This window comes from Athene noctua, chromosome 9 (assembly GCF_965140245.1).
Source record: "Athene noctua chromosome 9, bAthNoc1.hap1.1, whole genome shotgun sequence".
In the NCBI taxonomy this organism is placed as follows: Eukaryota; Metazoa; Chordata; class Aves; order Strigiformes; family Strigidae; genus Athene; species Athene noctua.
The window spans coordinates 7,015,509-7,027,708 of record NC_134045.1 but is presented as its reverse complement, the minus strand read 5'-3'; the positions used below and the strand labels follow the sequence as shown (position 1 = coordinate 7,027,708).

The window sequence follows — 12,200 nt, the reverse complement described above, 5'->3', positions numbered from 1 at the left end:
CAGTGCAAAAACCCCAAATACTGCTGGACTGAAAACACAGGAACTCTTTAGCACTACAGTGAGGGTAAAATGAGAGCTGAAACTGTAAATCAGTTTCCCAGGCACCCTTACTGATTTTTTAAAGTAGGCATACCTGAAGAAAGAAAAAAGAAAGCTGCTACTCCAACTTTGTTTGAATGAATGTTTTACCTCAATTTTTCAGAAAGTGGTATGGACCAAAAGAAAGTGAAACTTGTGATTCAATGTAGGTTAGCACTGATATTCAGATCGTTCTCATAAATTAACCTTTCACTTCCCAGGTAAATTCCACTGCATACACTATGATTCTGTTTGATTGGAAACTGCACTTGCTCGGAAAATGGAGCAGCCAATACAGAACCCTAACAATCTATGAATTTTTATTCCTAAGTCAGAAAGGAAAAAGTTGATTTGCGGTCAAGTCCTATCTATCAAACCTCTGGTGAGAAAAGAGGACACAAGCAGAAAACTGGTGCTGCTGGCTGCCATTTAAGTATGTTTTTTATTCAAATACAACATCTTTCTTTCTCAATACATTTCCCTAACTGTTGTAATGTCTGCAGTACAACAAAGATTTGCAGTTTCGTAGATTCATTCAAGCACTTAACATCAACTCATAGCCAAATGAAATTTCCAAGTTACAACAAAAAACTGCACGAGTAGAAACTCGGCATCTTCAGGAAGAAAAATGAGGTCCGGTAATCTTTAGTTACGGCTAGAATAAAGTTAACGGTCTAATGAGTAGAAATCCTAGCTACACCACACATGTGGCAAACTAGGCACTCTGAATCAATTTAAATCATGTCTGATGTGCTCTCCTCTGGAGTTGCAGAGTTCATAGCATATTCTACTGAAATAAGCCTGTGTTGAGGACTCTGGTTTATGAGCAGCTGCTGCTGAACAGCAGACAGGAAGTTAAGCTGCATTTGAAGTGATATAAAGGGGAGAGGAAGTATAACAACTTCACACACTTCATCAGTGTAGCGACTGGTATTTAAACAATAAAAAAGAATATCCGAGAACTAATGTTCTTTCAAGCAAGAAAGACCAGAGCTATATAAACATCTCAAATAACAAATGAAAACCGGCGACATTTTATCTTACTGTAACAAGTACACAAAATGAATCATGTAAAGAACTGTGTGATCAACTTTCTTAACAAGGGGACTTTCACTAAAATTAGATTTTAATAAGCACTGAAGTCTGCACATGTACAGTTCAACCTGAAGTTCATGTGGCTTCAGCATAAAACTCAAGTAAAATTTAAAGAACTTCATAAAGCACAATAAAACTAGTCTGAGTAATTAATGATACCAGACAAACAAGGTGAAAATAAAGCTCTCCATTTCATTCCTGGGTTCAATTATGTGAGATACCAGTCAATACATTACACTACTACACCGTGTGCCTCCGAACTTCTTAACAATATTTATTCATTTGTTCTTTAAAAAAACCCCTGGACATTAGCTGATAACACAAAGGATCAGGAAGCTTTGGTATGGTTCAGATACCCAGAAACAAGACATACACTGAATTTGATGCCCCCTACACACCCCCCCAGTCACAATGGAATACAATGTTCTAACAATTTTTACAATCTAGGGACCTATTTTTAGTGCCACTTTTGTTATGACAAACTTGAAAAATTGCTCAAATAACACAATTAAATTTGCTACAGGTCAAACACAGCACAGAATGTTAAAAACTATCTTAAAAAAAGTGTTAAGCTTGAGTTTAAAATGTGTAGAAATATTAAGTGAACACTTAGCCATCCAATTCTTGAATTAATGAAGACAGGGTATCCACTAGAGGCCTACCCATCCATTGTGAACATCAGATGCATCAAATTAAAAGGCAAATTAAGCATACAAAAAAGAAATACCAGAATGAAAAAGCTCAAGCCTATGCAGTAGATATTCACAGAATCCTGACTTTCACATGGATTCACAAGGGTGTTGCTCCTTCTAAAATTCCATCGTTTAAGAAGCAATTCTAGCAGATGCTGCACTGGTAGCTTTGTTAAACTGTGTACAAAACTGCTTCAGCACAATAGTGACATACTTCAATGCTGGATAAACTATTTTGGGCCATCATTTGCTTAGCCAAACACCAAAGCAGAATTCCAGAATAAAAACATTCTAGTGTTGGTAAGTTTATCTACATTCTAGATCTCAAACTAATGCCTAAAATAATAATTAACTGACAGCTCCCCCTATAGCCCTTTTTTATTCATATAATTAAAAACATGCCTTGCTGGCTTAAATCCAGTGATGAACAAACACACATTATGCACTGCCTCAAGAATCAAAGCTCATAAAACAATGTTGCACAGAGCTACAAAAATCACATGGTGTTAAGAGACTGATGAAGCCTATGAAAGAAATTCTTAATAAAACCAAACTACAAAAATCTATAGAGGACAAAATCTCAGACAATTCATAAAAAACACTTAACTGTTTCTGTGGATAACATAAGAAACTCTCCCATTCTGTTTACTTCTTCTGAAGTTATGGGAGTGGCTTGCTTTCACACAATTTAATTCTGTGCAGAGCAAGCTTGCATTCACATGGGATTTACACAGTAAAGTTTGATTACAACAGTGAATTTGTGATTTGTTCATACTAGAGCATAACACTATTCCCATCTGTTAGTTTGTCCACCTCTAGCCTCATTCAGATGAATTCTCCTAAAATATTTTAGTGAAGCACTCTAAAATTTACTGTAAACACACATAAGGGAGTGGCATTCATTAATGAAGCTCATGTTCTATTTTAATACATAGAATATCTACCACACTCTTACATGATTAAGACAACACAAGAAAACGGATGAAGTAGTTCAGTACTTTATGAATTCATTCAGAGAAAACAAAGTTAAAAAAAATCATAGAAGTAAATAAAATTAGTTTTGAACTGGCAAGGAGAGACTTCAGTCTTCTTACACATTACAAGAAAAATTCCTCATTCAATTGTGAGCCAGAATCAATATTTTTCAATAAGAGCCAGATTCAATTCAGTTTCCTTAGCAAAGCAGTCACTACCCAGCATAGCCAACTTCACTCCTTCTCCCCCAATCTGTCAAACTTCTGCAAGCCTCACAGGACTAAACGGAAAAGAATTTTTTAAAAAAAAACTCATTAATTTGAATTCCAAATACCATATCTGCCCTCAGGAATTTTTTTTCTTCCAATCAAGTTTTGACACTATGGGAAATATTTATGTTCCACCTAGCAGCATTTAAAAGACCCAATATGCCATTAAACCTGAATATGCTTCAAATATTTCCCCTCCAGCCTGGTAGGTTTGGTAGCATTAGCTGTTACTTGTAAAAAGAGTGGGTAAAAAAATTTTAGGCAAAAATCAAGAATTTTGTAGTCTATTAAAAATCTCTGAAGTCAAAAAAATTACACAGAAATCAGCCTGAAACAGAAAGGGTAAGTTGCTGGTCCAAACCTAATGAGGTCTGAAGAGAAGTCCCCTGCTGAATACAGTGATCTTTGGATCAGTCCCAAAGCATCTACAGTAGCATAGATAAGAGACAACATCTACATTTTAAAGGTACATTTTTTCTGTAAAACAAAACCAGCTGTAAGTGATTCAGTAACTTTATTCTGATGAGACTAAGCAAGATTTCTGACTTTAAGTCTAATACAGCTTCACAGCAACCATTGCTGTCATCAGGGAATTCTAGCTTTCGATATCAGTCTATGGGACAACCACCTCAGAAAAAAAATATTCAGAAAGCAATTCTGAAAGTGATGCTTCTCCTGCATTATAGTTCATGGTGAAACTGAGGAAAAAAAAAACTTCATTCCACTAAGCAGCACAGTGAATGCTTGTTTTATCAACTAGTAACTTAAGACACAACAAAGTAACCCGTTCAAAGTGCAGATTTTCATTAGTCTACCACAATTCACTAGCCAAAGTCTAATTTCTGAATCGTTTTAGAAGCACCTACTCAACACGAAATTTCAAGTGTTCCCCAAAATTTTATCACAGCGTGAGAAATAAAGTTCTTTTCTTCAAAATAATAAAAAGCCGCTAGTACTGCCCACGTTTCCCTCCAGAAATATTAACATGCTTTAAAACAAAGCGATACCAGGTTTTATCCTACCAGCTTTCAGCTGTACTCACGTGACTATCTACAATGCAACAAGATGTGAAATATTAGCAATTTCACATCATACTTCCATTCTATACTAATAAGATCATAAGCACAACATAAAAATTTCTTTCAGTCACAACAATTTCCTTCTTACCTTGCCTCCTTCTCTTTCAAAGTCGACATATTCCCGGGTCGGTGTCTGTCGCTGCTCCCCCTGCCAGCTGGCCGGAAAAAACTGGAGAGACAGATTGGTTCCTGTGGCCACAAAAGCCTTTTAGAAAAATCAATACAAACAGGATCAGGGAGCAAGACATTACATAAATTATGCAGGCAGTCATTTATTTTTACATCAGTTTATGTCTTAAGCCAGGCAGCATAGAGAATACTTAAAGTCAAAAACATGCACTCATCATTTTTCTTCAGTATTAAGTTACAAACATCTGATTCCATTTTGACAACATTTGCCATTGGTTGATTCGGATATAAAATACAACATGGAATCAATACTTCTTTCAAATCAGTTTTGCTGACATTAGATTCTGTCCTTTCAGTTCTGTCTGGATACCCTGCACCAACTTAGTATCTGCAATATTAAAAACTGCCCATGTTTTTAAAAAGCTTGCGTATCTCTAAAAGAAGTACTGCTGAAGAAAAACGGACTCCTGAGACCTGTTACTAGGGACATTTTTTGAAAGAAAACGACTTGTTTCCTTTCACAATCTACTTGAGCTTAGATAAACACTTATCTGAACTGAAATGTAAATATACCTATTTTTATCATCTACAGGCAAGCAGCATCAATATACAGCTCCACTAAACTTCACAGGATGAAGTCCTCTTGCCAGATTAAGACACCAGTAAAATCCAAATCAGCAGATGCCAGGTCAGTGAGAACAGGGAACTGTAGGAATTCTTCTCAGCTGCAGCCCTTTGTAAAATCATTAAAGGGGCTGACTTAACCATATTAGAAAAAGTACACATTGCTTTCAGGTAAATAATTTTCTATGGTTTCAAATTAAAATAAGATTTAGTTTTCTTTATAAACTCTCTGAGTTTATTTGCCTATCTTATCAACTCCAAGCCATGAGGAGTATGTCAATTTCTAGACAAGAAATAAAAAATTATTTTTGCAAGTATAAGTCAGATTCACAGTATTTATACCCTTCCTTTAGTATACGTATGTCCTGTAAGCATGTGAGTACTCGAACATGCTCCCCAAATATAACTCTGCTCAAAATCCCAAGGTTAAGCATAATTTGTTGCAATCAAATAACTGTATTGATTACCATGATCACTTAGATTTAAATGGTCATTAATCCAGTTTTTCTTAAAAGCTATATAAATACTACTCTAATAGTTGGAATTTCCTGACAAGCAGATTCCTTTCAAGCAACCCAGAATTCAGCAACTTCATGGTATAGCCATACGGTTACCTATGACACAGTAGCTCTACATGTTATTTAAGACAGTTCTAGTCGTGTACTGCAATGCTGTCACAGGATTAATACCTCCCATTTTGAAAGCAGAAGCGCTTTGTCTTGACTTTTTCCCCCTCTGCCAAGGGAAACTAATATTCTGCAATCAGGTTCCATTCCAGACTATCCTTAAAAGCAGATTTTTTTTTTAAAAAAAACCAACTCCTGTTAAGCACATTATCAGCACCATTAAAATTGATGAATTGCTGTACTAATACTGGGGGGGATACTCTATTGGTACATTTAATATTTGTTTGCTCTACAGTATGCAAAGACAAACAAATTAATGCAACAGAAGCTTCATCGAGGATAGACTTGCACAAATAGGTAGCATCAAAACTGCGAGGGCTGCAGACCATCATTATCAGGACGACCCGACTGCATTATTATTACCCCTTCGCTTTTCTAAGTGATTCTGTTTTACATATCAACAAAAAAATTATACATATCTCCAAGTATTTTTGACTCATAACTCATCACCACTTAGCCTGCTCAACAACTACCTTCCCACCTCTGAGCATCTTCAGCAAATACATGTTCTATACTCCTTAATTTATACACTGAAAACAAAATGCCAAGGAGTGAGATCTTTGAGCATAAACCAGCTGACCACTGCAGCCCTCCAGAGCACTCCAGTTACTGTAGGCCCCAAGGATACTGGGTCAGAAGTATTACACTTGCTTTCTGAGAAACTGAGACAGACAGTGAAATGCCCATGCCTCCCTGTTTCCACCTCCTGACTTGCACTAGAGGGCCATGCAAAACCATGGGGAAAATATCAGAGAAAAAACAAAAAATGGAAGTACACAAATCCCCACATCCTCATAGAGTCATGCAGGCAACGTTTATACTATAGGCTATTTGAAAAGCTATCTAGATACTTATTCTCTGGATTTTTGAAGCCTGTTCCCTCCCTTTGAACAGATAAAACCATCCACTTGAAATACCCATGTGCTTCTCAAGTCAAAGTCACAGGTCAATACTGAAAAGCTTGGGAATAGTCTCACTAGTAACCACACAGGAATACACCAAACCCAACAATTTTCTTCTAATCAGAAGCAAATTTTAAACAAACAAACAAAAAAATCACAGCAATAGTTTGGCTTTAAACTTGAAAGTGAGGAAACTATAGTTTTTTATACAAGGCCTTTTAAAGCTCGGACTGAAATGCTATCATACACACAAGCCTCAAATTTTGCAAAAAGCTTATCAGGTAATACAAGGGCGATCTCACTTACATGCAGACAACAGAAATACAAGTACCTTCCAAAAAACAGGTAGTTAGGAAGTCCCCCAAAACAAACTAAACATGTAAAGTTCTTTTCAAGCTATCAAAGATATACCAGTAAACCTAAAATCTTATTTAATATTTCACACAGTTACTTTCTCAGTAATAGTGGTGATTATTTTCTTCATTCAATCAAGAGTTATTTGACAGAAGTAACCAACAACCTGCTGCCAGTTTTACGTTAAATCCCTAAGCTGTTCTCTGGGGTTTTTTGCCTGCTTAAAAATATGTAAGGTCATTTGCAAAGGCTCCCTTTGGAGATAAAAGAATAAATCCTTGATGTCTGGAAAAACATTCAAGACTGAAAAGGAAAAAAAAAGTAGAATTGCTAGCTCTTTTTAACATCAGTCATTACACACACTACATTTCTAAATAAACCTGACTATGTGTGCCCTTGTTCACAAAACAAAACCAGATGTTTCAGATCAAGAAATTTAGAGGCTGTTTTATAATTAAGTATAAGTAAAAATACAGGCATCACTGGTTGCTTCCAATGGATGAAGTTCTGGCAGAGAAAGACAGCAGCAGGCTTAGAAGTACAAAGGTGAAACTACAGTGATTTCCCATTTGTATAACTGCATAAGCTACATTAGAAAGCTAGTTTCTAAGATGTGTGCCTTTTTGTCGTTTTTTGGGTTGCTGGGTTTTTTGTTGTTTTGTTTTGGTTTTTTTAGGGAAGGACTCAGGTATACTATGCCCTTTCACCTGTTCAGGAACTCCAAATGCTAGCAAACTACGTTTTCCTTACCTACCCATTGTTTCCCTTACCTCCTACTGTTTCCCTGGTGACTTCTTAAAGGAAGCAAACACACGTAATGAAAAATTAGTAAAATTAAGAGACTGACTATAGGGGGTGTCTCACAAAATAGCATTAGAGCTTCTAAGACCACAGGTAACAAGCAGGGATAAGATTCAGCTAAAATAAAGTTACTCAGTACAAGATAACTGTGTACTTGAGTGTGTATCCTTTTCTTCACAAATGTAAATGAACAAGATCGGTTGTAGTAACTGGTATTCAATTATATTTGTTTGGATGTGCGTAAGAATAATTTCATTGTGCGTAAGAATAATTTCACTGTGAACTAAACTGTCAGTATCTATACCACATGAAATTAAAGAATCACCACAACCAAACTCGGTGAAAGCAGGCGCTATTTTCTATGGAAAGGGAATTTTGATATCGCATTTCATTATATACTGTAAGTGAAAAAGAGGCCACTTCTGCATTTTAAGCACAGTGAAGACTTAAGAACTCAGCAATACTATAAGATACTGATCCTATAGCAGAAATCAAACCAGGAAATAACTAGTCGGTTCTTGACTACTCCGAGCCATACTTAATTCAGTGGAGAGTAGTCTGTAACTAACCTTAGTGAATGAGAAAAACGGGGCTGAAGTTGAGTTTCAAAGCCTAATTTTAAAAGCGTTTGATTTAGTTCACAAATACATCAAACAGCTCATTCCAGCCTTTTAGCTAGCGTCTTCTGAACAATTTTACTCATTTCTGAAAGCTACTGTTTCCGAAAAAAAAGAAAAAAAAAAGTTGAATATTGAAATAAGCAGCTTACAATTGTAACACGTGCCCGGGGAAGGAAGTACAGCCAATTCGCACTCGCGGGTGGCTCTGAAGGCTCCGGCAGATTTTCCTCACCCACCTCTCACCTCCCTTTAACCCCAGCGCCGCGGCCAACTACATTTTCAGCTCGCTAGCCAAGGCAGACCGAGCCGACACGTTTTAGCGAAAAAGCACTAGCCGTAAGGGGAAAAGAAACGTTGCCTTTTAACGAAAGCCTCCTTTCGTCTGTAAGGCGCCAGACGTGATTTTTGTTCCTGAAGGAAAACTTTTCAGCGCGGCGCGGCCACCCAGACCCCAGCAGCACCGCGCGCCGGCCCCTCCCGCCACACCCAGCGCTCGAGCTTAGTTACTTCCAGGCGTCCCTCCTCCTCCTCCAAGGCTCCCCGAAACTTTTTATTTTCAGAGCTAGAAGCGGCGGAGGGCCCCGTGGCGGCTGCCTGGCCCCGGGGGCGGCCGTTACCCCGCCCGCGGCTGACGGGCGCCGGCGGCCGCCCCGGCCCGGTCCCGGCGGGCCCCGAGGGGAGCGCGGCGCCACTTACGATCTCGGAGCGGCCGTCGCGGCAGGCGTTCTGGAAGCGGGCCTGCCTCTCCTCGTGGGGCCGGTCCCTGAAGCCGGTGTATTTAATCTGCGGAGAGCAGGGCGCGCAATCAGGAGGGGCCAATCCCGGCGATAAGGGGGCAGCGGAGTGCACAGACTGCGCCTCCCCGCGCCGCCGGGCTCGGCTCCCCCGCTGAGGCGAGGCGCGGGGCTCCCCCCGGCCCCTCCGCGGAAACTTTCCCCGCGGCGGGCGGAGGGAAGCGGTGGGGGGTGGTGGAGAGGGCGGGGGGGGGGCCTCGCCGCCGCCGCCTCACCTCGCACTCGCGGCTTAGCTTCCTGAAGAACTCCTCGTTCTCGAACTTGCTCCGCTGGTCGGGGACAACCCGCGGCATGGTGGTGGGGCCGCCGCCGCCGCCGGCCGCCCTCCCTCCCGCCCGCCCCGCGCTGTCCCAGCCCCAGCGCTCGCCTCGCCCTTTGTTAGCCCCCGCCGGCGGCGCCCCCCCTCCCTCTCTCCTTCCCTCCCTCCCTCCCTCCTCCGCCTCCTCCCTCTCCCTCCTCCCCCCGCCGTGCGCGCAGAGCAGCCGCCGCCGCCGCCGCGCACCGCCCGCTCCCGCCCCCCCTTCTCCCTCCCCCCCCCCCGACTTCCTCCCCGGCTCGTAAACTCGGCCGAACAGCCGCGCCATTCACAACTCCGCCGCCGCCGCCGCGCATGCGCCGCCGGGCCCGCGCGCCTCCCTGCGAGGCGGGAACCGGGGTGAGGGGGTGACACGGTGCCCCCCGCGCTGAGGGGAGCGGGGTCGCTCCCCCCGGGGAACGCGGCTCGTCTCGATGGTTTCCGGCTTCCTGCTTCGAGGGGAGCAGCCTCAGCCCGGCCGTGGGTCCGGCCCGCCCGCCCGCCGGCGGTGGGGCGCGCTCCCCTCACGGCGGGGACGCGGCGGCCCGTCCCTGCACCTGCCCCGGCCGCCCCGCCTGGGCTGGGAGCGGGGAGGGGTGGCCGCGCCGTGCCCCCCAGCCGCGGGCGGTGGCGCTGAGGGGGCAGGTGCCCGCACCCCGGCGCAGGAGCCAGTGTGAAGGCCTGGCTTAGCCCCAAGGACGGTCCCAGAACCGCCCCCCCGGCCCCGCTGTCCGGCTGCCGCCCCAAGCGACGGCGGTCCCGGGGCTGCGCCGGTCCCTTCCACCGGCTGGGCCGAGGGCCGCGGGGAGCCGCGCACAGACCGCGGGCGAGGGGCCTGTTCTGAGGAGAGCGGCAGCACCCACCGCTTCGAAACACGCAGCGGGGCTGCGCGCTCTCCGCGAAGTCTTGGTGCCAGCCTAGAGCAAAACAGCCAGACTTCACCAGAACTTAAAAAGTTCGCTTACATGCTAAAAGCAGCACCAAGCTTGAACTCTTGATGCTTCATCAGCACACAGAGGCATTTTACAGGAGCTAATTTAGTCAAGGAGCACAGCACAATATACATCACCTGTCCCTAAAAGCCCGTTTTTCATACATACCTTGATTACTTTTTTCCTATAACCACTCCCCTATGCCTTATGAGCATCATAAGGAGAGCTGCACATGCCAAAACACAGTTGAATATTACGATACCTATTGCCAACATAAAAATATTAGAGCGTATTAGATCTTTTGATAAAGAAATGAGGTTTTCTAATCTCTCAGTATTACAATCTTAACTTCACACATACTCATGCAAATTGGAAGAGGGCAATGCTAAGGTTAGCCAGAAGGCATGATTTGAATCAAGTACGAGCAAATTAATAAAAAATGATGGAAGTGTCTGTATCCCTCAACTAATTGTTTACAGACTTCGTAAAAAAATCTGTAGGAGTTTTTTTCTAAATGTAGAAAATACTAAGAGAAATTTAATACATTTGCGAACTGCAGATTTAGGCAGCGACTCCATATGTGTTTAAGCTGTGTCTTCCCATTTTTGGTACGTTACTGTAATCCAGATACATGTGTAAATTGAGGTTAAAAGCACTAAAAGAACTGTTTTAAGCGCTTTCTTCAATATTAACCAAATCTGAAAAGAAAATGCATTGAGATTAAGAACATAAAAATGTTACATATTATCTGGATTCATTTAGATTAATACCAACCCTTAAGCAAAATTTTCGTGAATGTCAGGCAAATTTAAAGGTCCCAAAATAAGACATTTTTTACAAAAATCCATATCGCTATTCATCTTACAGCAAGATCAATACCAAGAGGGAAGACCTGCAGGAGAACTGCCAAGTTCATAAGGTAGAAATCTGCTCTCTTAACCTCCAATAATCTTTCACCGCTTGCTAGTACGCTGCCCAGGTTCCACCTCCTCACCCCCCCAACTGACTGTGCCTTCTTCCAAATAAGAATTTGCAAAAAAATTACCAAGGTCAAAAGCAAGACGAGTAGTTGTAAAGCCCTAAAATAAGAAACAGGAGACATAATCACCTAGCAAGTTGGGGGTTTTGACCTTGGCATATATTTTGTGAGACCTTGGAAACAACAGAAAGTTTGACTGCTTTCCTCCACACAGCTCTTTGTTTAACATTTGTCATCCTGGAGTTTTCATCTCTCCACTGCAAAGTTTTTGTTTTAAATAAAGTGAGTCAATATTATCGGAAAGTCTGTAACAGATCAGACACTGCCTCTGTCTGTTGCCTCAGTCCAATGCAGAAACAGGATAGCTGGAAGGGGCGAGATGGAAAACAGTGGCACCGTATCATATTATTCTTCTGAATTTATCTAGTTTCTCTACACTGAACTGACACACACACCACAATGTCTGCTCTGAAGAATACCTCCTTTGTGAAGGGAACCGATTCCTTTATATTGTAACAGATATATCTGGGAGAAAAAAATTCTTTTAGACCTGTTTTCTCATCAAGGAAAGCTTGTAAAATTGGATCAGCTCTACCCCACGCAGCCCCTAACATTTAACAAGGTAATTCAGGTCTTAGAGAAGTTCCTCCCTTTTTTGTTCCTAGGCAGACAGAGGAGAGGCACACAAATTAACATCTTTACTGCAAGAAAGGCTAAGAGCATAATTTCCAGTTATTTACCCTGTTTGGCCAGAGTCGCTGGCCACTGGCCAGACAGTCAACATAGATCAGAAGCAGCTTCGCAGGTGGTAGCTGGGGGACATAAGAGGGAAAGCTGAGGTTATTGGGTTGGAGATGGGATACAAACTCATGGGAATTCTGCAGCTCACTGAACAT

General features: G+C 42.2%; 1 protein-coding gene across 6 annotated transcripts in view; it reads right to left on the bottom strand.

Annotated features, from left to right (window-relative positions):
- The window catches only part of CBFB (core-binding factor subunit beta), a 43,413-nt gene extending 33,992 nt beyond the window's left edge, over positions 1–9,421 (bottom strand). For 5 of the 6 annotated variants that reach the window (XM_074913532.1, XM_074913531.1, XM_074913533.1 and 2 more), the window contains exons 1-3: positions 9,314–9,421; positions 9,001–9,087; positions 4,277–4,393 (exon numbers count right to left, since the gene is read on the bottom strand). In XM_074913532.1, the coding sequence (XP_074769633.1) occupies positions 4,277–4,393; positions 9,001–9,087; positions 9,314–9,391 (282 nt within the window). In that variant the 5' untranslated portion in view covers positions 9,392–9,421. The remainder of the gene's footprint in view (positions 1–4,276; positions 4,394–9,000; positions 9,088–9,313) is intronic. The other variant, XM_074913534.1, reaches the window with a different exon arrangement.
- Positions 9,422–12,200: the final 2,779 nt, after the last annotated feature.